The sequence below is a fragment of the Ambystoma mexicanum genome, chromosome 8, assembly GCF_040938575.1.
Source record: "Ambystoma mexicanum isolate Mex_15411 chromosome 8, UKY_AmexF1_1, whole genome shotgun sequence".
In the NCBI taxonomy this organism is placed as follows: Eukaryota; Metazoa; Chordata; class Amphibia; order Caudata; family Ambystomatidae; genus Ambystoma; species Ambystoma mexicanum.
In genome coordinates this window covers 1,106,745,456-1,106,773,449 of record NC_090929.1, presented here as the reverse complement: position 1 = coordinate 1,106,773,449, position 27,994 = coordinate 1,106,745,456, and the positions used below count along the sequence as shown (strand labels likewise).

Below are 27,994 nucleotides of genomic sequence, written 5' to 3'. Positions count from 1 at the left end.
AACATTCTATCTAATGAGAACAAATCCACAATAAATGCCTTTCTTTTTTCACTTTTGTTTTGGCTTGCAATGAATCTAAGTTGTCTGATATTATGGCGTTTCCAAGACAAAAACAGGACCGACCGGTTTATATTGTGTATATACTGTATATTATGATTGTTGAATTTGGATTGGATGAGTGCAGTCGGATAGTTTGCGTGCTGGATGGGTGAGAATGAGTTAACTTTCTTTTTCTTGTTCCTATCCCCAGGTTTCTTTGTTGGTTGCAATAGGGGAGGGTGGATTTCAAGTCGCTGTGCATTGCACATCCGACTGTTCATCATTTGGATCTCTGTTTGAAGTTGCTGGGACTTCCCGTATGATTGTTGCAGCTTGATTTGACGAGCGATATATTTAACATTGCCACTGTGGCGTGATACTCACTTTGCCAGTTTAAATTCACTGATTATACTTATCAACGGAGCCGTTCAACCATACAGCTTGCTATTAGGAGCTCTATATGATATCCGTTTGAATATGAAGTGTGCCTTGAAGACTGCCTGTGTGACGAAACAAGTGTCGGCTGTTGTGAATTAAATATCTAACTACTTATCAAGTTGTTCTCATTGTATTGGTGAAAAGCGCACAATCGCCCCCTCTCCTCTTTCAATACTCTAACTCTATCCCAACCAGGGTGGATTTGTTGGTGGGAGTTTGAGTGCTGCTTACACCTCCTCTTAAATTACTGTTATACCATAATCTAGTAGGGACTACCAGCGCACAGATCTTCAATTTCGAAATCCACACTTATTATTTAAATGCATTTGGTGTCCACCAGGAGTCTTCTAGATTTGTTTTCTGATAGTTGAGCCAGAGCTTACTTTGGAGCTATTTGAATTGACTCAATGATGGAAATTGACAACAATCCCCTAGCCATGGTACTTCATCATCAAACTGAGAGTTAGATGTGAGAGGCATGGCTGTGGTCAAAATTGCAAAAAATGAACATTGCATGAGATGGTTTAAGGTAGACCTGGATACTTTTCACTGGTTAGGTTTTTTTTACTCTTGGTTTTTGAGAAGGAGCTCTTGAACAAAGCTAGGGCTGTGCCTAAGGTTTGCGATCAAAACTAGCTATGTGAACCGATCCGATCACAATCTTAGGTTTTTTTTGGCCGTTCCTTCTCCCCCTGTGCTCAATCTGTTTTGTTCCTTTTCTCTCTCTTAGCCCCTAAAAAATGTAATAATCTTCTACTTCCCATTGGGTCTCTTATTTTCCCTTTTCTTGTCTTGTTTGAAAGATGACCTTCTCTTGTTTTCTGCTACTTAATTTTATCATGTCATTTTCAATCTCCTATAAATTGTAACCTTTTTTTTTTTCCTTTGATTGTACAGTTCTTTCGCAAGAGCGCTAAATAACCAAAATAAATACAAATACATATGATGTCTACTGAAACCTCCTGTTGCCTCTCATCTCTCCTTTGATTGGTTACTGGATATACAATGGGTTGTAAAAGATGAGCAAATTATTCTGTGCTATTATGAAATTGAAACGGTTATGGAGAGAGTACTATCCACAGGTGTGCTTGACCAGGAAGCAGCATATTTTGTGCCAACAAATCACAGGCAGGGGGAGAGCTTGGGAGGAGCTGGATTCCACCGGCAAGGTTTTCGCAACATCTGTCTAGTCGGGGTTTGGCAGGGAGCAGACACCTTAGAGCAGGGCCTCTACCTGAAGGTTTTAATTAAGAATTGTATTTATCTCCAGAAGGGGTTTCTTTTTTAGGGTTTTGATGACCATAAGTAACATTTGATTATTTTGATAGGGGCTGCCTATTTGAGGCCGGCCATAGTGAAGGTATGGATCCATCATTGATTTGCCTGATTGGGAATGACCATGACGGCTGTAGGGGTAGAAGGAGACAGAGTCCTACTGAGGTGTTTTCTGAGGAATTTGAGATTGCCACAGTCCTGGTCCCTGTGCTCTTTAATTTACACATCAGTGATATTGATGGTTGGCAATAGGGAAGAGGTGAGGACCACCAAAGGATGGGTGACTACGAGTCTCAATTCTTCTTTTTGGGCAAGATGAATTGATGATCTCCTAGTCTGAAAATGGTACTAGGCAGCTCCTTCAAGATGACTAATGGCAATTTAAATATCTCTCCCGTAATAATCATTAAGTCCACAATGATTGTCGGGAGTCAGAAACAATTGAGAAGCAAGATCATTTTACATGGTGCGACCTTGAACAAGTTCAACGGTCCTACTATCTTGGCATCAAATTCTCGGAATGTGGTTAATGGAAAGCACAGACAGAGAAAAGCACCACAATCTTAAAGCAGTCAGCGGGAGGGATTCACAGTTTTGGCTGTCAATTTGCTCGGGTACTATCCTTCCCTGGAGGCCTGAAAAATAAAGGCTGTGACAGGAGCACTGTATTCAGGGAAGATCTGGGGCTATGTAAGCTGCCAATCATTAAAGAGGGCAGAGAATTATTTTTTAAAACCCTTACTTATGATTACCAGGCTAACGTGTGAAGAGTTGTGCGTTAAGCCTCTTTGTGATAAGCTGACATTAAAACCTCTGACATTTTGGGTTAGTATATAGGTCCCTGAGGTTCCTTCTGTGTATAATAACCACTTGAGGGAGCTACATTTCCAGCCAGGTCATGAAGACCTTGAATGGTTTAGGGCCCTGGTTGGGTCGCAACTGAGCCACCTCTAGCATCTCCTAGATGCATATTTCTAATTTGAACTTGTGGGGAGGGGATTTGTGGAGGGGAACGGAAGGCAGGGAATAGAAGAACCAAGTATTGGAGAAAACGCTCTCCAAGATCCTAGGCTTTCCCTATTGCATATTTTATCCTGAAATGTGATCTCTCTAGACCAAGAGCCTCATAAGCTTTCGGAGAGGTGGGGGGGAAATGGAAGAACCAGCAACTGTGCAAATGGTTCTGAGCTTTTGGATCGTGAGTGGGAGCTATCCAACACCTGCTATTTCTGTGCCCAAAATATTTCAAACGTAGGCAGACATTGCTGAAACACCTACTCGGCGAAGTAGGTATATGGCATCTTCAGGAGGCCCTTGTGTGAGCCTATTGTACTGCCAGTGAGCTGGTTATGTTTCTCGTTGCCCAGTATATATATATGCAAAGTGCAGGCGATTAGAAGACTTGTGCGACTCCATTGAAGAGCTCCTAGGAAGTTGGTAATAATGCTACCAACTATGTAAGAATAGAGGTAAGGATAGGGGTTGATGGGTAACCGCATTGATGGTTTGAAGTTCTATATGGATTTTCCCGTTTTATTTTACTATAGTGATATTTTAAATGTCTGTGATTGTAGCTACTGTTTTATAGTTTCTCAAATCTTAAGCTGCTGCTCAAATATATTTGTACTTGATTTTACTGAAAACCTACATTGGGCACTGGTGTGGTGTTCAGCTGAGTCTGCCTGTGTTAGATGGGTATCTCTTAGTATTTGAATTCAGCAGAACACATATATATCTTCATTCAAAGTTGGGTGGTGCAGATTAAATGCATCAGTTTTACCACATTCTGCAGCATTAACGCACCGGCCAGCTATAGGTTTGGTGGAAAGTTGGAGGAGTCACCTCCAGCCGTGAGCTGGAAGTAAATCCTCCAGCTTTCTGACAAAGTTTGATGGAATTATCGCAGCGGAATTAAAACTGCAGTAATTCCGCCAGAATGCCCCATTGAGCCTTAAATATTCAACAAAGTGTGGATTTACACCACCACTTGTAATCTGGTGGCAATACCGCCGAACCAAGTGGCGGTAACGGTAATACAGTTTGGTGGCACCTGGGTGATTTACCACCCAGATACCACCAAAATCGTAATGAGGCCCAATTGATTGCAATATCTACTTAACAATTGTTGTATGAACCAATATAATTAATTTATATGTATTATACTCTACCTTTCATTCAATATAGTACACGACATGTGGGGTATACTCGAATGGGTAAAAGGAAGGCCACAATTATCCCTTAATTTGTTTGCAATTTTGGAGATTGCAGTAATCTGTGTTTGAAAAATACAACCACCTATCTGTCCCTTTTGTTTTCTCATCAGAATATTCCAGAAGTCCCTATATTTACACGAAATGTGATCTTTCGAATGACTCCATGGATAATGACCCCAAACACCCTGAAGCCGGTGGAGGTGTTTGTCTGCAGGTATGAAAACTGTACTGATGCACCTGATAACTTCCCGTCGTCTACAGCGATACGAAAAGCATGGCTCCAAATAATTCTAACATTGATTAGTCAGTGCATGAGGCCCCTTTGCATCACTTCCTCCCAAATGAATGATCCATGGTACTATATTCGTAGGTGAAAAATCATCTCTTTGTACTATTTTTGATATGTCGGTTGAAAAACCTCTTTCTATAAATGGTTCCAATGTTGAAATAAGGGCTTTGTAATAGGGTGACCAGATTTCGAAAATAAAAAACCGTCACAGGGCACTGACATAGCTTCACAGGGCACTGACATAGAAGTAGGACTACAGCTTCAGTGGTGAAACTGTAGTTCTACTTCTATGTGGGTGGCCTGTCCTGTGTCATGTTTCAGCGCCCGGGGTGATTTTAAGTTTAAAAAACCCATCCGGGATTTGTGGATCGTGTGGATAGCATCCCGGTTTTTGGCAAAAATCGATATCCGGCCAAAAACCGGATGGTATCCACCTGATCCCCCAAATCCCAGGATGTTTTTTTTTTTTTTTGTTGAAAATGTGGTTTATTGAAAGTTTTTGGTTATGACAGTAACAAAACAACAATACAACCTTTTGGAGAAAAGAAACATGTCTTTGATCACAACTTTTCCCCACCCTACCCTTGCGCCTCCCTCCCGCTCCCCTTCCCCCCTGCCCCTCTTAACCATGGAAGCTGGGAATAGAATTGCAGAAGAGGTTTAACACGGTACACAATAATGCGTTGCAAGAGTCCACATAAACGCGCTCCAAGCATATGGTCCGGCCTCAAGAAATTCAGTTCATTACCCCGGTGGACTCCCCCATCCCCAGGGGAGGGGTGCACCAGCGGTGGCACTCAAGTCTGGTAGTTTATCCACAGTGTACAACATTACTCAAGCCGCTTTCCCATATCGAAGAAGCAGAGCCATAGGCCCTCAATATTGGATTTAGACTCCTCAATCAGGTGGGTGGGTCAGGAACTCCATGTCATATATGGTGCGTAGTTTGGCAACCCAGTCCCCTTCCCCTGGGGGTCGGGGTGTCCACCATTTTTGGGCCCAACAACCTCTGGCCGCGAAATAACATTAGCCATGGGGATAAGGTCCTTTCAACTCTGTCAACCCCTTTTATCCAGAACACCTCACTCCAATAAGCTTGGACCACCTTACACTTCCACCACATAAGGCTATAGTCCCCTCTTTCAGTGTGACATTTCCAACAGTGTGGGTCGTACCCCTTTCTCATTCTGGCTATCCTCTGTGGGGGGTAGTGCCACCTGTGGATCAGTTTCAGGGCCTGATGGCGATATTGGGGCGCAGCCGTGGAGAGGCTGGCTTGTCGGCAGATCTTGGTCCATCTCTTTTCGGTGATGTGCGTGTCAAGGTCTTTTTCCCATTGCACCTGAGCGGGCGGGGAGTCCCTTGGGGCGGAAAGCAGTAGAAAGGCATAGAGTCTCGATATTACACCCTTGGTCCCCTTGGACGTGATTAGAAATTTCTGTCTGTTAGGTTCCGCCTAAGGGTATCCCCCATCTGCTTTCTGTGAGGGCCCCCTTAAGTTGTAAATATCGAAACGGGGAGAGGTTGTTGAGTCCCAGTACCTCTTTCAGATCTCCCAGGGATATAAATGTTCCGTCCACCCAGAGTTGCCCTGCCCTGCTGAGACCTGCTTGATGCCCTCCCAAAGTGGGGGGGCACAAATACAGCTTAAGGGCGAGGGCCATGTTGTGAGCCATCTGAGGTAACCCCCCTCTTTCCAAATGGACCATAATACCCCCATGAGGATGGGGTTTTTAAACTTAAAAAAGTCTCTGGACCCCGGGACGGGGGTGCAAATACCCGGACAGTCCCGGCAAAAGCAGGACATCCGGTCACCCTACTTTGTAAGTGCTGTTCCATATATAGAGCTGGGATTGTTGACCTACTGACTCCTTAAATCGTCTAAACATGTGAGAGCCCCTCCAGGTTTTAACCAGGCCGTTCTATGGCAATGGGCCCACTCTGAAACCTCTAAAATGAGGGTTTAGTACACTATGCCTTGCCACAAGAGCAATATGCAGGTTCAGAGCTGCCAGGGCTACAACGTAAGTGTTGGCACTGTGTGTACATTCTAAAGATGATCTGGCAGTGCCCTCAGTTAATTGGGCATAATATTTCTTAGCTTCATCATGCAAATCTTCTGCTTTGCTTTTTTAGACTTTCACATTAATTCATATGAATGTTTTTTTTTTATCAGCTGTTCTCTGTTGTGATTTTTTTTAAGGAAATGTTTGCAATTATTTTAATAATGTATTGACTCTGATTGTGACTTTCCTTTGTTATTTGACCGAAATAAAGTTTAACGGACGAAGAAGAGCAATATTAATTTTCCCATCAGTATGCTCCTGCCCACGAGGGATGTCCAGATCCAAAATGCTAGGCAACTCTAGTCTGCCCTGGTGGACCACTAGCAACCCCAGACATCTGCTTCCACCTTGTTGGGTGCCATCAGGAAGGAGTGGCTTTGCTGTCCAACAAGGCACAGAGAGCAATGGCTCCACGGCAGGATTCCTGTAGTGGGTTTCAGGATCTCTGCAGATGTGTCACGAATGTCAGTATAGATGAATGACAATGTCTGTATAGATGAATGGCAATGTCAGTATAGATGAATGGCGCAATTGGTGTTCATTCCAAAAATCTAACTAGAATTTACTATGCAGTGGGATGCCTGCCCAAACCATGCATTAAATATCACCTGCTTTGTGCAACTGTCTTGCACGGGGTGATCTCCTCTCTACTTGTTTGCCCACAAATGGGCTCTCAGCCTGCTTAGTGCTGTCATGTAATGGACAACATGTGTTTACGGCATGTGGCATAAGTGCAAGAAAACGACTCCTCTGAAGCTTCCCCCAGAGCCACTAAGCCAGCCATGGGCGTGCTGCTCCAGAGGTGTAGAACACCAGTGTATGAACAGTTCATTTGGTGACATGGCTCCTTTGTTATATTTACGTCTAACATTTCATAGCTGAATAATTCCTTTCTTTGTGACTTTTTCCATGGGTGGCATTCCTATGCATCAGCATGGATGCATGGATGTACATCGGTCTTTCCAGACCATATCTTCTGCCTTATTTCAGGGCATGCTTCCTTTTCATGAGCCAATCACCAAGCCTGGAATGCAGGCTCTACTCGCCTGTAAAAGCCTGCATTCCAAGCTTCCTTAAGTGATGGTACACAATGGCCACTGGGAAGCCGATGCGGACAAGCTCAGTCACAGCCCTAGGTGAGGCTTCCCTATTTCCCCCTGCACAAGCTCTAATAGTATGAGAGGCCTATGCGTGGAGCACTGCTGTGTGCTGTGTGACCTTCACCACTGTTACAAGCCCTGAGACCACTTACTTGGGTAACGGTCACCATCCAATCAGAGTCTTCTGGTGCAAGCTCTAACGCTTCATTGTGACATGGAAATGATGGTGAACCATTGTAAGTACAGGGTCAGCAGAGGGCCTTAACCATTGTTACAGAGCTTAATATTTCTCGCCCACATTCCGCCGCAATGCTTAGTTTCTAATTTAGCCAAGATTACACCAAGACGATGCTCACTCCAAGGTTCTGAGCACCTTCTCCAATTGTGTTCTTTTGTGTTTCAACTTTTTTGTGATTTCTTTTTTTCCTTATTGTAATGTCATTGCAGTCCTGAAGTGGTGGACTGTAATATGTGTTTTTGCCACTTGCCCTCATTATCTCCCCGAGCTCGTAACTCGGGTGTGGGCGGAGAACACCTGTGACCGCCGTCCCCAGGCTGTAATGTAGTTTCTTTTGCTTAACCGTGTTTCATTTCATACATCTTTTTTCACTTTCCTTATGCAGCACTGCCGATAACAACACATTTCTGGGGGAGTTGACTGAACTGGTAAAGCGGGCGAAATGCAAGCTGACGATCTGTCCCAAAGTGGAAAACCGAGGCGACCGGTGGATGCAGGTAACTGGCTGAAGAAAGCGTGAACGCCTGGACCATTCCCAAAGCACCAGATGTACATATGCTAGCGCATCTCCTCACTTGCACCCAAAAATGGGGCAGCCCAATTCACAAAGATGTGCTCATTCTGATTTTCCTTTTCCCCCTTTGCACTTTTGCACATATAAGGGGGGATTTCACGAACGGAATGCCCTTTTAAATGCCCTGAAATGAGAGACTTCCCCAGGCGCAGGGGCAGGCACAAATCATGTGGACAGAGATTTCTCTTTTTGTTGTCATTTCACTGAGATGGGCCCTTTAGCGGCCCGTCTAGCTCAAATACACTCCCAGGACAATGTGCTTACTGGGAGCCTGCCATACATTTGTGTCAGGAGAATGCTCACAACTTGCAAACGGCTGGACAGCGCATCTTTGCGCCACTGTCCAGCCCCCCCTGAAATGCAAAGGGCACCTTTTGAGAATAAGGTGAGCCAAGCATTTCTAAAAATAGAGCAAATGAAAAGGGCTTATATCCATGGTTCTGGGAAATGCACACCTGTTGAACACATGCAGGATAATACCACACTGGCAAAAGTGTCATTTGAATTATTATTGAGTAGTTACCCCCGGGACTGCCCTCCTGGCAAACAGTCGGGAATTGATATGTACTTGTAATGAGGTAACGTAAAATAAATAGTGATCAACTGTTTCATGTTTAGCCTTGTTTTCAGGGCAGTGTCGCACATCCTGTACGTTACCACAGCGGCACATAATATAGGCCCGTCACCGCAAATGAATGGCCCACATTCAGTCTCAGCTCATGACTTTTCAAATCAAGCTGTTAGGACAAATGTTGCATTTTGAAAAACGTTGGCGCGTACCATTGGTCAAAATTACCTGCTGCACAGTGCCCTTAGTTGTCAAACTGGACCACGCAACTGGACCAGGCTGACATATCGGTCCAGCCCTTTGGACAGTCCCTATTGCCATACAGGCCAATCCAAGCTTGGCCGAGCCTCCAACTGTGCCAGATGGGGAAATATCTCATCTTGGTACTATTGTGCTACACCCCCCACCCTCCTTTTTACTTTCTGAATACTTCAACGAATCCAAAAAAAACGTTTCCGCATGGGAGTGGCACAGAGCATAGTAGTAATCTTGTTTGCTCTCACCACCACATGTGAGTGGCATCATTTAGAACGTGTATGTTGCAAGCCAAGTCCTCACTTGCTGCTGCTCATCATTGCAGAGAGAGTGCATGCAGCAGCTGTGAGTGCTAGTTCCAAAAGAGAAGTGGTTTAAAGCGCGCTCTGAAGTAGAAATGACCAGCTTCTCAAGTCTGAGGTCCTGAGGAAGAGTGTTTCACAGCTGTGGACTCCACAAGGCAAAATGGCAACCTCCCTCATCTAGAGCAGCATACCATGAGCCAGTGACCTCTAGGAGACAAACCCAGAGTGAACCGAACACTGCGTTCTGAGTAGCCTGCACAATGTCTCCACAATAGCTAGCAAGTCTTGCATATAGCGCACTGCGGTAGTTCAGATGGAGTTAATCATGGCTCCTACCACAATGATCCTATCCTCTCATGCAATAACATTGAGGAAGTGGCTTAGTTGCTTAGATTGGAAGAAGTTGCTCTTTTTCACGATATTGATCTGTGGTTTAAGGGCGAGGTGGCATTCATTACGATCCCAAGTTTACAGGCATGGGATTGTCTAGAGAAATGAAAGAGCGAAAGGAAGGAAATGGCAATTGGAAGGTAGGAACTGGGTTCCTAGTGACCCTATGTAGTCCAAGGAGTACTATCTGTTTTTATCTTGGTTAAGTTAGAACCAGCTGGCTTTCCTTCAGGATTGGATGGTTTCCGGGGGTGGAAGCCCAACACCACTAGTTGCTAGTCACTGGTGAGGTTGGAAAGACTAATCCCTAGCAGTGTATCATCCACATAAGTGATATGGGACTAAATACTTTTGAGTCGGCATAAAGGGGTTTATCCTATACAAATGTAATAGTAGCGGCTAGGTGTGAGATCCTTGCGGCACACCACAGTTGGTGGGATTAGTTCTGAACCAACACTCTCCTATAGCCTATTGCTAGGTCTCTTCCAGCTAAAAGAAGAGGTGATCCACTGCAGCGTATGTGCGGAGGAGTACCTTTCCAGCCCCCCCCACCCCCCATGCCCCTGCCAACCTCATGATCCAATGCGTCAAATGCAGCTGAACCGTGTAGTAGGAAAAACCTAGTGCTCCTGTCTGCTTCGGCTGTCTGGAGAGCATCATTCCACTCCATCAGAGTTGACCCTTGTTGCATGTCCTGGAACACAAGCCGATTGATATGGGTCATGTATGTCCAACATATAATAAGCCTTTGTTATTGAGCAGAACTGCCAATCCCATTCTGTTCTAGCTCAATGTAAGGCTAGACGCGTGTGACGTGGAAAGCAGAACTATGAAAGGAAGTAACGCCAGTAGTGATCTTGAATGATTGAAGTAGAACGGATGAGTACATGAATGAGTGTCTTGCAAATCAACTAATAAAGTACCCCAACTATGCATTAGAGGTGCATTGCAGGTCATCAAGGAGTTTCATCCAGAGCTCCAAGGTGTCTTCCCTTAGAGGTACGGTAATGGCCATATCACTAATATGACACCGTCCCTGCTCTTTTCTTCCATGCCTTTTTCATTTTCATTTTGTACTTTTTTCTTTCCTTTTTTCACCTCCAAAAATGTTCAACTTGTGCCATTTTGTTTTTCCTTTCATGTCTCCAGAGGCACCATTATCCTAGCTATTCACACCTGGGAGTACTCCAGCTGGTGCACTTGGAGTACTCTTGTCCTTCAAACTTCATTTCACACTTGGTTGCGAGGCCCATTACACTGCCTGCCATTATCCCCTGTGTGCATAAAGACAAGTGTTGCCTTCCCAGGCGGAGCTTCACAAATTGTGTCTCTCTCGTAGCAAGTTGCCCTCCATGGCATTTATGGCTCTTGACATGTTTCAGTGCAATATGTACTGGGATTGTCAAAATAGAAACATGTGTTGCTATTGCACGAACTGAGAATATACTGGGCTTGTGAAACCTGGGAGCACATTGCGATTGTTAAACCGACACATATTCTGGGGTGGGCCAAAATGGGAATTAACTACTGAAACCTTGAACACTGGGGGTATACTGAGATTTTGGACACGGGGGACAGTGAAACTATCAAACAGGGTAGATTGCAAAATAGAAATAGGTTGGAATTTTGCACAATGAAGTAACATAGTGCAACCTTCCCGCTTGCACTGTTTTGTGCAGAGTTCTACCGTCCTCAATTGCTCACTGTCCTGTAGGCCATTGTTAAGATGGATTTCTGAACTCTGACCTGGTGGGCAGAGGTTCAGATGGCCAGTCTAGTTGCTTGGAATAGGGTAACCTTCTGGACAAGCCAGACCAATCAAGGTAGCATTGGCGATGTTCAAGACTAGGTCTCAGGATGGGTGAGGGTAATCAAAAGTCCACAATGAGCACAAAAAGTAAACAACACCCCAAATTACTTTGTCATGTGTATATCAAAAATACTTATACATTTTCTAAAGGCCTTTTAACTCAAACACAAAGTAAATCATCAGCAATATTAACAAAACTAGCACAGCACTAACACGGAACTATATATACAGTAACTATTGACCTAAAGGAATATTACACAAGCAGAGATCCACAACCTGCAACAGAAAGGGGACATACAGTGTGAATATACTTTAGGCAGTACTTCAACTATTCAAAGCCTAACTAATAGGCAGTTTGGTCCCTAATAAGTGTGCAGCATTGCGCTCAAAATACATTCAGTGCCGGAGCACTTGATTGTGCGGTTTAGTTCAAAACGAGTATCTTCAAGGGGCTGTAGTGATGCAGGAAGGTGGGTGAGGGCCTCCACAAGAGGGCAGAGCGATTTCCAAGAATCAGGAATAGCTTGATAGCAAAGGCTGCCTTGACAAAGGAAAGTGGCCCTCAGGGGACACTCATGTGTAAAAGTCTATTGATTCGCCAGGGGCCACCGGTAAGGGATGCAAGTACTTAACTGACCCTCAGCACACTCCGGACCAAACTTCACCAGTCAATTCCCGTTTGTTTGCAAGTTCAAATCCTGCAGTTGCGCGGCTCTGTGGCTTTCAGGGGCTGCGTTCCGGGACCTCAGCCCTGTGGCGGGACAGCGGTCATTTCTAAGCTCCTGGTGAAGGGATCGGGCCAGTTCCACTGCAGCTCATCTTAGGGCACAGCAGCAAGGTAGCCACGAAGTTAGTCACCACACCAGGGTGACACAGTGACCGTGTATGCTCAGGTAGACTCTCCTAATTCCCGACCAAGGAATTCTAGGTGTACAAGACTCGGCGAGAGAGTGCCCTCTACACAGAGCTTACAGTCTTCAAAGGCTCAAGTCGAATCTTGAGAGAGCTGCAGTTCCAGGGCAAAGGTCCCATATGAGCTTGTCAGTTCATCGGGCGGTCTAGAAATACTTTCGCACAGGATTGCTTGCAGGTTCTGCAGGAGGTGAAGAGAGTAGTTAGTCCCACTACTGCAATGGGTCGAAGCGCCCTTGCCGGCCTTCTGTGATCGATGCAAAACAGGGATTCCGATGGGATAACAGTGGGTGCCAAATCTTCCAGCAGGTCATCAGCGGTTCCACGGATCTGCTTCAGCGGTTCAGGATACTTGGCTCCTTTACTAAGTTTGCTATGAACTCAGAAGATCGACCTGGAATGGGTGTAAGGTGCCTTCTCTTATCCAAAATCTCCTTTGCGCCAAAACAAAGAGAAACCAATAAGAGATCTGCTCACATTCGGCAATCCCAGACGTGGACCAATCACCGACCACAGTGGTCCCAATCACTCCAGCACCCCAAACATCATGGCAACCAGGATGTTTATTGGAACTAGAAAGCTCCAGCCCACATCCTGGGCACACACACACAAGGCATGCAGATGCCCGCAAAAGCTTCAGTTGCGCAGGGGTCTGCATGACCAAATAAGGAATTTCCCGGGTCTCCTCGACCTGGGAAAGGCAAAGGAACAAGATTGCCAAAGGAAAGAACAAAGGACCTTGTGGCATGGCCATTTTAGGCACTGGCCACTGTTTTGGGCCAAATGCAGTTTTGACCATAGAAAAGAGTCAAAAATGCTTTCAAAGTGACTGCTGCCTCCAGCTGTGTCCTGGGCACACTTATACATTCACCAACAATCCTTTGAGCGGGTCTAGGGCCTTAAAAATTAAAAAGGGACCCCAGCGCACTGTACTGGAAGGTACATTGTGCTCTCATAAAATGTTACTAAGAAATACCAACAAAGTGAAAGACCAAGGGAAACAAAGTCTCCCATTACTGACAGTCTGAAGGGCATTTCAGTTTCTCCATAACAAAATGAGCAAAAGCCCAGCGGAGTACAGCAGAAGGCTGGGCTCCACTGGCAAAGGTCAGGCTAGGGCGGTCAGACAACAGCAGAAAATTGGGGGTTCACAACTGGAGGGAACATTGCCCATAAATGGAACTCTTTCCTAACAGCCATCCTCCAACCCTTCCTTTTGAACTCTAATGGGGCCTTGCCCAAGTTCTGTAAGCTCTAACCCAGGGGATACACTACAACAGCTAATGTGAGTAAGAGCTGCAGGTGTGCATCACTCCTCCATTGAGGCTAGAAAACTGCTTAAGTACAGAAAGCCAACCACCTAGCAGACTTTGTTACTCGGTTTGTCCCATGTCCTTGACAGCTAGAATAGCATCCTCGATCCATTTGTGTGCTTGCTCTGTCCCTCCCCTACTCATGGCAGAGTACACTGTGATTCTTCTGTCTAGACCAGTAATGGACAACGTTCAGCTCTCCAAATGTTTTGCCCTGCATCTCATCCGCCATAGCCAACGTAGTGAATTTGGAGGAACCGTGGAACTCGTACACCAAAATATCTTTTGGTTTGCAGGTTGCCCACCGGTGGTAGACCTATACTGGGACCTTGCAAACTGGCCATATACTGAAATGGAGAAGCTAGGTGTATATAGGTACTCTGCAAAATTGATTATAAAACTGGGAATATACTGTGATTCTACAAACCGAGAGTAGACCTTTTCTGCAAAATAAAAATGAAAAGTGATTGTGCAAACTGGAGTATGCCAGGTGTGTTCAACTGGTACTGATCAGAATGTGACAGTGCTGTGTGGATCACCTCTCTTTCCCCCTTTCTCTTTTCACGGTGGCACTATGACGTGATTGCATTTCAGAGACGACGTCTGATAAATCAACTATAAAAACATAAATAAATAAGTATACTGAGGTTGACAAACTGAGAGGTTACAGAACTGCCAAATTCATAACATGCCTGTGTACTCAAAGTGGAAGTATAGTGACATTGTCAAATTAGAAATATAACAGCATTGTGCAAACTGCTGTACTGTGCAAATTGAGAATGTACTTCCAGTGTCAAATTGAGAATATACTGGGGTTTGGAAAACTATAAACCAACCACGAATGTAAAACTGAGAATATTCTGTAAAAGCGCCAACTCAGAATGTACTGGGATTATTATAGATGCATATTAAAGTGTTTAATTCCATTAAGTGTTGCAACTGACATACTGATCTTCTTGATTAATGTTATCATCACACCCGCGGAGGGGGGCGTAGAGGTGACTTCTCGCCAGCCCGAGCCCGGGTGGGCTCAAGTGAAGGGAGGGCCTCGGTGAGGGCTCAGCCCTGAACTGTCGGGGTGGCACACTTGTGTTCTGGAGCCCAGGGTAACTAATGAGAACCATGGTGGGAGGGGTTCAAGTTGTCATAGTTTAGTTACTCCGGCCCACCTTCTCGCATCTGTGTTTAACACGAAGAAGGCAGCCTGAGGGAACAGGGACATGGTGGGCCCTGAAGCAGAGTACACCAGCGCCAAAAGCAAAACCAGGCGTATCACGGCCTGTCCTCCAGTGAAACAAATGAAGAAAAAACAGGTGTACCCTGTGAAAACGGCTGTGGGACAGGACAGACAGAGGAACAGGTACAGCGTTCACTTCCTGTGCCAGGCTGGTGGCCTGGCAGCAAAGTGCAGGCTTGGGTGCAACAAGAAGGGACAATACTGCGTACCAGAATCTTGAGGAGAGGTAGGGAGTTCCGCGATGCAGGGAGCCTCATCCAGTGTCTCCCAGGAGCATTGAAAAAGAGGTCAGTGCGAGGATGGCTGTGCAGTGCCAGGAACACTGGCGGGAAAGTGAAACGTGGTTGGATGACCCAAATCATGGTTGGTCATTAATACGTGTTCATGTTTTCTCCTTCCCACCTGTGCCATTCTCCCAACAGGATGAAATGGAGTTTGGTTACATTGAGGATCCTCGCAAGAACTTCCCAGTGGTGTTGGATTCCCCCAGAAATAGAGAGCTGGATGTATTCCCTTTTAAATGTCTCCTGGTAAGTGCCAGACATGTCTTTGCAATTCCATGTATTCCCTTTTAAATGCCACCTGGTAAGTGCCAGACGTACCTTTGCATGCCTCCTGGTAAGTGCCAGACGTGCCTTTGCATGCCTCCTGGTAAGTGCCAGACGTGCCTTTGCATGCCTCCTGGTAAGTGCCAGACGTCTTTTTGCATTTTCATGTATTCCATTTTAAATGCCTCCTGGTAAGTGCCAGACGTGTCTTTGCAATTTCATGTTTGTCTCCTGGTAAGTGCCAGACATGTCACACGTTTGTCTCCTGGTAAGTGCCAGGCATGTCACATGTCTTTGCAATTTCACGTATTCCCTTTTACATGCCTCCTGGTAAGAGCCAGACATGTTTTGCAATTTTACGTATTCCCTTGTACATGCCTCCTGGTAAGTGCCAAACATGTCTTTGGAATTTTATGTATTTGGTTTGTGTGTGTTTAAAAGGTTTTCTGGGGAGTTTTCAAACCCAAAACAGAAATGTGCTATTCAAACACAGATAATGTAACAAATTGACCTTATTTCAGTAGCAAACTGAGAATAAATCTGGGGTCTGGAGGTCGATAGTGTAACAGCTAGTAAAGTCGCACACTTAGTTTTTGTACTGTCCTTTGAGAAAATGATTTAACCTATCAGGCGGTGCACATTCTAGCTCGAACATATACAGTTTTTGCAAATTTAAGAAACAACCAAGCAAGACAGTTGCATGGTTTTATATTTTGTTGGTGTCCCAGATGATCAGGTTATCTACATCCTTCGGCTTGACTCCCTTGATCCCATACCCCGTGCCCATACCACAGTGCCAATCCAAAGCTGCCAGTCTTGGCAGTCTTTGCTGGAAATGATGTTCTTCTTAAACTTGATTTCGGCCACAAAGTGCCATAAAAGTCAAAAACAGTTACAGATAGCAAATTAGAACCACCATACAGTACAATGCAACAAATAAAATGATTATTATACATTAAAGCTAAAAATGTGCATTCCTTTAAAAAGGCCCAAACCGGCATGGTGTGCAAACCATACAGACAGTGCTTAAACCCCATTCATTATTACAAGTCCCTGCTTCCTTGTGAAAAATACAGAAAACATTCTCATCAAATAAAGTTTATCATAAAACGGCCTAATTGCTCCTGCCCAACTTCTGCAAGCCATACGAAACAGAGAAAGCAATCCATAAACAGATTTCAGGTTCAGATCGCATAAAAACCTGTGTGCAAGCGGTCTTTCGCCTTAGACTTTCAGCCTCCGGTATAGGAGCTATATGGCGTTTCCGTAAAATTCAAGGCTCCCTTTGAAAACAAATGCAGCGCGCATGCCATATCCGGAAGATGTCGTAGGATACGCAGAATTGTGCATCGTCTAATGGATAAATATAGAAGGCAAAACATTACAAAATGTAAGATGTCCTCAAACTGGTACCCACCGACGGGGCAACTAGAGGAGTCCGAGGAGCCCTTCTAATTTACTGTAGCTGCTCTCATCTGCAACAAATTGAAACGGGCCCTAGTTAGTTCCCAACGATCCTATAAATAAGCCCCAAAACTAAGATATGGGTGCATAGTGTCCACTGAGTTCATCCTGGCCAGCCTCCTATTGGCAGGTAAAAGGAATGCACTTACTTCATGGAGTTCCTTAGTATTACACAAACTCGATACATGTTCCATGGTTAGCAGATCATGTGGAGGAAACGGTGAAAGAACATTAGACTGCATCAAAAAGCCATTCATGTACCCGAGCCAAGGGATCCTATTCCATCCTTCCGCCCCTATAATGGCCCTGATAATATGCTGTCAGGGCTGCCTTTGGGTTATACCAGACCCTTCCTTGACCAAAAGAAAATAGGAGCCAAGAGCCAGTCATCCTCCAAAAACCCAAGACCCAATTCAGCATGAATAGAACAAATCGGTGCTGAGCTTGGTAAGCCCAGCAGCTCCCTCAAAATCTTGTTCTCTTCCATTTGTAGAGCGGTGGCCTCCTCAAAACCCCAGATGCACACACCATAATTGATGGTGGCCTTCTAGACCTTCAAGATTGTGTGCAGAGGTTGACCAGTGCACATGGCTCTGAAGCGCGACACCGCTGCCAGAGTAGCCCATGCAGATCTCTTGCCTGCTCACGTGGGCTTTTCCTGTCCGAGCGAGAGAAACGAATGCCCAAATAATAAAATTCATTCACCCTGGGATGACCACACCATTACTCTGCTTTGGGTGCATTTTTATTGGCTTCCTGCCTGGGCCACATGCCATAACCGCAGATCTGGCCGTGTTAATCTTTAGATCAAGAGTTCATGAACACAGTGTATTCCGATATCGGCCTCTGAAGTGCATTTGGAGTGCGCGCTATCAAGACGCTGTCATCGGCAAAAGGCAATGCCCGTTTGCCCGTCAAGTAGTCCGCTAATGTTTTGTTACTTGATTAGTAACCCTTATATTATTTTGTGGCCTGCATTTGAACCTTTCATTATTTTGTTTTGTAAGGGGCCAGATTTTGGATACTGGACAAGGGAGCCAGAGGATGAATCCGAGGTGAACAGTTTGGACTCCTTTGGGAATCTAGAAGTTAGCCCCCCGGTTACAGTGAACGGCAAGGAGTATCCATTGGGGAGGATTATATTTGGTGGCACCTTGCCCACGTAAGTATTGCAGGCTTGTGCGACACGGGGAACAGGTTGGATAGAATGCTGTGGAGGCCAGGCCTTGAAAGTAAAGTACTAGCCGGAGATGAGAATGAAAAACCAATCGCTGACTGAGCCATGAAGTATCTGTTCTAGTCGGCCATTTTGTAATGCGCCACGCGTCGGGCTGCTTTATAGTGGGGGGTAAAACCAAGTGGATGGGGGAGAGGAAGAGGAGTCAAGTGAAGGGGACAACGTCCCCATTCATTCTAAACAAGGCTGCTTTCCTGTGTTCTATTTGCAGCAAACAAGAAAATATTGCAGAAAATGAGAAAGGGATTGAAAAGTAAAATCTGTTTTGTTTGCATATCTTTCATTGTTTTCATAAACTACATATTCATTGTCTTTAATAAAGTGCATCATCTTCATATTCAACACAGAATATTAATGGTGCACGAGATCTCAATAAGAGCAACTGTGCACGTTTTCTTCTCCAAATGACTAACATGTTTGCAAGGGATGCCCACTGGTGGTAGGAATTTGGCCTGGTCGGGTTATTGATTAGGTGGGGCTGAAGGGTCAGGGAGAAGAGGTACAGCAACAAATCTGGTGTGCACGTTTCATTTTCCACAGGTGTGTAATACAGGAGATAATGCAAGCATGTTTATCGACGATAGATGCTTTAATGGTGAGATTTATGGTGTTTTTTTGGCATGCAAGATTGCCACTAGAGTCAAAATATTGCACTAATGTCACAATAGCAAATCTAATGACATTCCTGAAGGTTCTTCTCTTAAATTCTCTCAAGAAGTATCAAGCGGCATGTTAATCGGAGACCTAAAGATTCTCCCAGAGATGGTAGGTGTTGATCGGGAAGGCACCCATTGGAGAGGAGGGAAACATTGGTGGGAGATGTATCTTTCAAGGTGTTCTAATGTTATGTGTCGTTCTATCCCATAACAAGGACACTTTCATGTATTCCCTGTCTCAAGACCTTGTAACCCTATGATAAAGACATTCATCTTTTGACCCCATCTATATTACCAGTTTGTGTACCCTCACTGGTATGAAGCCTCCTCCTGTCTTGGGCTCTTTGGCATGGCAGCGAGCCCTCTACGGACCCCTCCCATGACCCCCCCCTCCCCCTGAGTCCTCCCACTGAAAAGCATAACACCTAAAATAACTGCACAGATGGCACATGGGTGCGGCACATTCCCATAGCTGTGTTCACTTTGCCTGATCATGCTCTTGTTCCCAGCTGTTTCTAGAGCCTGGTTAAGATGATCGAGACAGTGGTGGCCGATGGCTCCATGCCTCCTATACCTGGTGCTACCTATTGCAACCCACTGAAGCACAGGTGAAGTCGGTCTTATGCGCGAGACCTTGTCAATTGGGCAAACATTGAATAAGCTCGATCCCAATCCTTTACTTACTCTGTGACCTCTAGCCCCTCACTTTTCTCTGTGGAACCGCAATAACCTGATGGGATATTTAGAGCCTTATAAGGATGTTACCCACTAGTGGACCTCGGTTTTTCTTCACGAGTTTAATGGGTTTGCACTTCAGACGTGGGCAATTGTCGTGTGTCTTTCTGCTGTAAATATACATAGACGCGGCACATTCCAAAGGATTGCACCTCGCAAGGTTTTCTAAATTTACTGATTGGGCAATTCTTTGGCACTTTTGGGATTAGAAAGGGGTTTGGGAGCCCTTAAGCAGACATTTTATACCTTCCTTCAGTGAGTTAGTTACCAATAATTTGGATTGACTTTGACAATAAAAGCAACATCTTCCTTGTGGTTGCAAAGAATCCCAGAATTGTAAAGTGCCAGCAGAATAATTTGTGGCAGGCTTGCAGGATTGCGATGTAAAGAGAAAATTGTCTAAGTTTGTGGGAATCTAAAATTAGCATGTATTCGTTCAATGCCTGTAGATAATCCTAGTCCTAAATTGACTTGCTCACACCGACTGTTTGATTGCAATGGTCTGAGCATTTGGCTCGGATATATGTATGCATACAGAAAAATGACAGGGCATGACAGCAAGTGAATCTGAGATGGACTTGTAAAATTTCTGGTGATGTTTGCAAACAAGAAGATACAATTAAAACTCAAGCATTGTAAACTAAGACTCCTTCGAGGAGAAAGGGCGTGACTGCTTTCTGGATTGCACAAGAGGATCTCGTCCCGTAGAGTTGTGGCAGAAGTGAGGGATGAAGGAACTCCTCATGCACAAACCTGCTCCACCAAATCCTCAAAAGAAATTGTACTTCAATAGACTGGAGAGATTACAGCTCTGTGTTTGGAGTGGGCAAGGTGTTTAGGGCCTTCCTCCTGGGCCCCCTTTTTATTTCTGTGCCATCTAAAGAGTCCTAATGTAAGACATGTTTATCACCAGTTGATGCTTGCTGCCGAGATCTGGACTTAACCTGTAGGTCATAGGTTCGACGAGCAGCCCGACTGATCGGGTTTGGCTTTAAAGGTTGATACATTGGGGTAATACTAACAACCGCCATTTATAGCTCTCCGATACTGCAATGGTTGTGGTGGTGGATGCACATGAGCGACACATTTCAAATATAATTCTGAGGCTGTTCCTACTCGTATTGGATAGCCCCTCTGTCATTAATTTAAGGATGTAATCTGGCATCATGCCCACATCCTCAGCCATTCTCAGGATTGGGGGTGTTTGGGTGACTGCTCAGTAATGGTCCTTGGTATGCTGTTGCTTGGAAGGAACATTTCATTGGGTCAGATTGAGTCTAGCACTCACTGCTTCCTGGGCTGTTTAGTCAATTGTCACTGCCAAACAGCTATTCGTAAAGGGTGAAGTTGAAATGCAGCGCAAGTGGAGGAGTGGGAATAACTTCTCAAGTATTCTCCAAGTGTCAGGCAGACATTATTTTATTTATTTTATATAGAACTGTCTCAAATGAGTTGTAACTACTTAGGCAAGATCTCGGGAAGCACAGACCAATTGCCAATGTCCCATTTCTTTTAAAGTTGCTTGATAAGGCTTTCAAAAATCAACTCCAGTAGCATCTGGAAACACAGAAAATGCTGGGGGTTAGAAGTACAGAAGCTACTCTTCTGTTTCTACAAAATACTCTTGAACATTTCAGATGAAGGGCATATGGGCATGATGTTGCTGCTTGACCTTTCTGCAGCATTTTACACCCTTGAGCAGTCTGTTTTGTTTAACCGACTAAGTATGTTGGCTGCACTATCCAAAGCATCAGCAGAATGGTTTAATTCCTTTCTTGTTAACAGAACCTCAAGAGTGAAATTGAAACAATATCTGTCTGAAGCTTTGAATTGTGGAATTCCACGAGGCTCATGTGTTGTGTAACTTGTTGTTTGATCGTCAAGCTACCTTTAAAAATTATGCTGATGGCACACAGGTCGTTTTCTAGTTATCTGGATCCTATGATGACAATGCGGCTTTTATCCAGTCTGCATTTCAGACTATTTCACCTTGGATGTCATTACATTGTTTGGACTTGAACCAATCCAAGATGGAAATTCTGTCTATCCCTCCATCTTATGGGTAGGTTCCCAGGTATCTGGATCTCTCTGGCTCTGGTTCCATAATTTAAATATCAGGTCTTGTAAAATCTTTGAGTATGATCCTCGATTCTGTTTCGTCCTTAATTCTGCAAATCAGTAACTTAACAAGCTCTGCCTGTTATTATTTAATGATATTAAAACAAATACCTTTCATAACAAAAGACAACTATGCAACTCTTTCACAGGGTATGTAGTGGACAAATTATACTACTGCAATTGCCTTCGTGCATGGCTACCCAAAATGTCCATTGAACATTTACAGATGCTACAGAATATATAGCTTGGCTGGTATCAAATAGCAGTAGACACGCACATATTACTCGAGTATTGAAAAGGCTACATTATATCCCTAACAAAGACAAAGACTGATATGCAAATGAATATTTCCCATCTGTGAAAGGTACAGTGAGCAAAAAGCAGATGGCTGCGAACTCTCAAAGTGGTTAATAACCACTGAACAGGTTATCATGCCATGTTCTTTCGAGAGATGGGCACCTGCTACCTTTTTTGTATATTTAGAAGGAACTTGGAGTTGGTCACCCTAAGTTACCTGGGGCAACCAGACGTGAACTCCCTGCTCACTGTGCTCAGAGATGCAGCGCTTCACTTCACTGATGAGGCCCAACAAGGCTGAAACACGTGTATGGGGTTGCTGTTGGTACTCTTGTTCAGAAAGGAATTGCCATAGCATTTCGGTGCTGGACTGCCCGACTGCCCGTGTGGGCAGGACAAAGACTGATATGCAAATGGCTATTTCCCATCTGTGAAAGGTACAGTGAGCAAAAAGCAGATTGCTGCGAACTCTCAAAGTGGTTAATAACCACTGAACAGGTTATCATGCCATGTTCTTTTGAACATACCTTTTTTGTATTGTATCGCTAAACAAGCCCGGATTAATTTTAAACTATTGCCCCTTACAAGACAATTTATTGTGTTTTACGAAAAGACTCCTAAGATTGTCTCTCAATAAGAAAACTAGGAAACCCTAGGTTTAATAAATCCACGGCATATGGATGCAAGTTTCCGTTGAAATCTCTGGATACCCACCATCACATTAGTGAGTGTCAAATTATGGATCGACCTACCTCCTGTATATCACAGCGATATCGCCTCTTCTCGGTTGTGTAAAGAAACAAACAACCTGGCTGTTTCAATTTTGGTGATCATTCTCAACCTTATCGGTCTTCTCTTCTTCTATCCTTGTTTGGTCAAGCACCAAGTAACCCTATGCTCATAGCACCTATTCACAGTGTTATAAAAAAGTTAGTTTTATTGTTTTTTTTGTTTTTTTGTATGCAACCTTTAATCGCTACGCGTGCTACAGTTGCACATTTCATGTTGGGGGGGACATGGTGCAAGAGCTCCACTCAGGGCCTCCTCACAAGTTGGGCTGTAACCCTTAAATGCAGCAGTAACGGTATTACCGTTGCATTTAAGGGGTGGCCCTATCACAAGTTGGGCGCTGAATGGGCTGTTTTACCTCCACCTTTTTTTGGAGGTGTAAATCACATTTAGCGCCCTATTTTCAGCAGTATTACCACCGGCTGTATTAGCATGCGGTATTGGTGCCAAAAATGCCCCACTGGATCAAATGAACCAAATGGGGATTTATTGTAAACGCCCAAACTGTGATCAGGCGGGCGCTAACGCAATTACAGTTGGGCGGTATTACAGCCGGGATAAGGGCCAACTTGGGATGAGGGCCATAGTATTGCATTGGTTGATTGAAGGTGAAAAAGTACAGTGACTAGCAAAGTCTTTGGGAAAGTCAATATGTTTGCCCTTTTGTTTCCCGGAACGGGAGCTGGAGGAGGAATAGTGGATGCAGGTAATCCAGAAAAGACCAATTAGGGTTAAACTGTTGTGTCCTCTTTATGAAACATCAAGTGAACAAGGGCTCAAACCACTGTCGCAATCACCTGTGTTTCTTCAGCGAGCCTCCCTTGACCCGGAGTCTTCACTTCTGTTTCACCCGGAGGAATACCTTGACCTTTTGTAGGGTGTGCACTCCATCCTGCGTTTGCAGGGGCGCGATTCACTCATCTGATTGGTGCCAATGTCTGTAAGCTGAGTTCAGATGCCAAACGCTATTTTATGCCTTCACAGCAAGGCGCCAGTTTCTTCACTGGCTAGAAAGTCCTTCCCACGAGTAAACGTTGGGCGGAGAATGTTGAGTGTCCAAAACTGTCTGTATTGTCTTTGTTTGCCGGTATTTTTGTGGGTGAGTAGCGCTGCATGTAGAAGCTAGCTGCTGGTAGGTTTGCGCAGCGCCTTCAGTTCGAGCACGTCTGGTAATCTCTCCCCTTCCCTTGCAGGAGAAATTAAGTGGTATTAGCGCCTCGAGTTAGGGTTCAGTGCTACTGGAGGCTTGGTGATTAGGTAAGTTTGCACAGAGGCTTTTGGTAAGTATGCACCGCGTAGAGAGAGAGAGCGCAGTGAAATAAGTGTCCACGTTTTGGAGCGAGCTCAATGAATAATGTCTCTTCTTTCTTACAGGGGTTTGTGCGCTCGTGCAACTATCCTGGATTCCAGCATCGCGGGAAGATTCGGTGAGTATGCGCAGCGTTACTGATGTGCGCGTGTTAACGCTGTTGTTCTTTGTTCTTAGAGGTGCCGGTGTAGAAGTCCCCTCTTGACTGGAGATAGCTGCAGCGTGGAGTAAGAACCAGGTAAGCAGAAGCAGGATGATCCGGAGCAGGTAAGCAGAAGCAGGATGATCCGGAGCAGGCAAGCAGATGCTGGCTGATCCAGAGCATGGCAAGTGTGTTGCTGAGCTGTATCAGCAACACTTTTGGGTGTGGCTGGCTTATATAGCCAGCCACACCCAAACCACTAGAGAGCTCATGAGTTATCATGCACTTCCTGTTTGGCAACAGGAAGTGGTAAGCAGGAAGTTACTACAAACACTAGGAAGGAATGAAAGGAGGGATTTGTTATGGATTCTTTGTGCACCTATGCCAGGCCTGCCAAGCCTCCACCCAGCATGCCCCAACCACCTGCCTGATACCCATGACACACTGCTCAAGGAAAGAGGAATAAGAAATGTACGAGATGTAGTTTGTAAGGTTTGTGACAAACTGGAGGGTGTCCTCACATCTTTCCCCCCTTGGATCCTCTGTGCAGGTGGTCAGGGAAATTACATCGCTTTTGGATCCTGACACTGGGGTGGAGAAGCGAGGGAGCATCACCTGGGTGGAGGATTCTTGGGTAGAGGGAAGGAAATGTCTCATGTAAGACGCAGTATTTTCCCTTTCCACCCTATGATGAAACCCTAGTCCCAGAAGCTTTTGTGGGATCTTGTTATCCCATTCCCTTTGATCAAAATAACATCAAGAGAAAAGACAAGTCTTGAAAACCTAGGAGGGTGAGAAAAAGTGGGGTGCCCTTGGGTGAGACATGGTATCTCCTTTCCCTAATGACAACCAAACCAACCGTTATGGGCTATTGTAAGCCAGCTCCCCTCATTTCGCCACAATTGACAATTGACAGTACTAGGAAAAAGAAGAGGCACCTTAGAGCAATGAAGACTATGCTCTTTTACCACGAGTACTGGGATGAGGAAGATGCCTTCTAAGAGCAGTGAAGGTCAGGCATGTCCCTTTAATTATGGTCAGGCAAGGCTGATTAATCATCCACACCTGCATCCTGTCAAAGGGCTGCAGGTGTATAAATTGAGCCCTGCCCAGCACCAGGGGGGGGAACGACAGGAGAAGGACCAGGAGACCAGTGCATGAAGCAGAAAACCCTACAGCGTGGCATGGGAGTTGGGACTCCATGGAGCAGATTGAAGAAGAGAAGGGAGCCGTGCAGGAAGAGTGCTATGTTATTTCATTGACAACCATTTTTTAGACTGCTGTTTTGCCGCAGAAATTTTGCTGAATAAAAGTTTTTTTACATTTTTTAAAATTAATTTTAGTGAGGAGTTCCCCATCAACTCCCCCAGTCATTTACCTATTTCTTTTTTATTTCTAACCCCCCAAACCTGTATATGCCCTTGCCCACCCCCCCCAAAATATGTTCAAAAGTTTTTTGGGGCAAAAATGCAACAGCAAAACACCTGTCGTAAAAATGGGTGTCGATGAAAGGATGTTATACTGCAGGAAGGCTGCCCCTTTTCTTTCTCCTCAAAGTGCTCGTTGCACTGTGGAGGACCACCACAGGTGTGTCTGATGGGCAGGAATTGGAGCCCCAACACTAAAGGCAGAAGGCTGTGTGATCCATGCTGCAGCACAAACTCCTAAAGTGACCCATGAATTTCTGGTGAATAAGAAACCCAGTGCGTGTGTGTGAATATCCGGAATACTTTGTATCACAGTGGTCATGTGCTTCGGAATAGCAGGTTTTTGAAAGTCTCCGATCCCTTTCATTGTCAAATATCAAATAGATGGGAATACCTTGTAGCGGATTGGTTTCGTGTGACAAGGAACGTGTTTTGGAAGGTCTCCGAACATTGAACCATTCAATTAAATTGAAACAAACAAATACTGAACTACAGATGAAGTGAAAATGAACTATAAACCAGATACTAATTATTGAATACCAAACTGAATTTAAACCTTGGCAACAAACAGAATTGAAACCTTTGGAGCCCCAAAAGGGGAAAGAAACTTTCAATCCAAGCAAACCATTATTTGTTGAAGTGTCAAATGAATATTAGAAGCAAACCATTATATGTTGAAGTGCAGAAAGGAATATAAATAAACCACAGTATGCTGAAATCTAACGTGACTTTAAGAACATACAAACAAAAGATACTAAAGCCAGATTAACAGTGGAATTTTCAGACTGTATGCAAGCTGGAAATCATCTAGGAAAATATTTAAGACCACATTAACTGAACTGTGGAGACAAGGATACTTTGTGTTTTGTTTTGAACGGTGTCACTTGAAACTTGGGGAAGGGAACCCTGAGTCCTAAACATGAGCATTTCATTTCTAGGTTGTTTGAACTATGTGACTTTGAATTTGGTGAAGGGAACACTGAATCCTGATTTTGGGGAAGGGATCCCTGAGGCCAGAATAAGACTATTGCATCCTAAATCTAAGTAGGGAAATGTTAAGGCTTTTATTTGTGGAACTGTTTTATACGTGGGTAAGGGAGCTGAATGGGAACTGCATAGATTAGTTGTGAGGGCAAGCATAGGTTTTGGACACAGACAGATTCCTAAATTGAACTATTTTACTGAGACTTTCCTTCGTTTTATTTAGGTAGGGAAATCCCACCTTAGCATAAAACAAATTAGGCCTTTTTCCATCCTCACGCTTAAATTAATAAAATTGGTTGTTTGGAATTTGGAATTTGTAGTCTGTGTCCTTCTTTGTGATGCCTTCACAGGTTGCAAAGGCCTGGGATACACTAAACATATTGGCCATCATTCAGGTTGGGCGCAGAGTTCAGTGGTAATTCTGATGGACGGAATTACAGTTACCGCCGTTGTGTCTGTTGGAATTACTGCCATATTACAGGTTGACGCAGTGTGCACCAACTATTGGTGGTAACAGTAATTCTACCGGCTGGAAATTAACTGCGAACAGTAAATTGGCAAATTTTTAGCGGGATTACTGTTTCCACCAAAAAGTGGAGTAATTACAGACTGGTAATTGCACCGGCAGAATTAGGACCCATTTTCTGGAATGCTTAATTCGGCGTAGTGGTAAAAGTTTCAGTAATTCATTAATGCTATTTTTTCCACTTACCACCCTACTTGGGCAATTTCTGGCAGCTGCATGAAGAGGAGATAACGATTTATTATGGGGAAATGGCAGTGGGTGTGATTTCATGTCTTTCTCCGATGCCTTGACGGTCCAACTTCTTACATACAGGAAGGGGAATACCATTTGTTGATAGGAGGATAGCAATATAGGAATTAGAGATTGATTACAGTGGCTAACATTTTTAATAATAGATGTTAAATTAGAAAAGCACAAGCCAACACAAACGCCAGCTTCGCCTATTCATTGTGCTGACATGAATAATGCAATGAATGTGTGTAGGTTCAATGATTGTAGTAGAGGAAGCAGTATCAATGGTATTAACAGCCAAGGATCTCTGTTGTAATAGGAATTTAATGATCATTGTTTTAATGAAATGTATACTGTGGCAAGCCAGAAGGGAGACTCGGATCAAAAGACATGGTTTAAGCGTAGTTTTATTTAAATAAACAGAAACATCTCTCACTTAACCTACTACTAAAAGGGAGGTCCCTTCCTATGTGAGGAAGCTGAGGGGGAGGATGCTGCCATCTACCTCT

At 44.5% G+C, this 27,994-nt stretch overlaps 1 protein-coding gene across 2 annotated transcripts in view; it reads left to right on the top strand.

Moving 5' to 3' along the window:
• LOC138472786 (protein-arginine deiminase type-3-like) overlaps positions 1–27,994 on the top strand; it is a 543,016-nt gene that overhangs the window by 487,959 nt on the left and 27,063 nt on the right. For both annotated transcript variants that reach the window (XM_069611133.1, XM_069611132.1), the window contains 4 exons: positions 4,076–4,179; positions 8,044–8,155; positions 15,445–15,552; positions 18,042–18,196. In XM_069611133.1, coding sequence (XP_069467234.1) covers positions 4,076–4,179; positions 8,044–8,155; positions 15,445–15,552; positions 18,042–18,196 — 479 coding nt within the window. The remainder of the gene's footprint in view (positions 1–4,075; positions 4,180–8,043; positions 8,156–15,444; positions 15,553–18,041; positions 18,197–27,994) is intronic.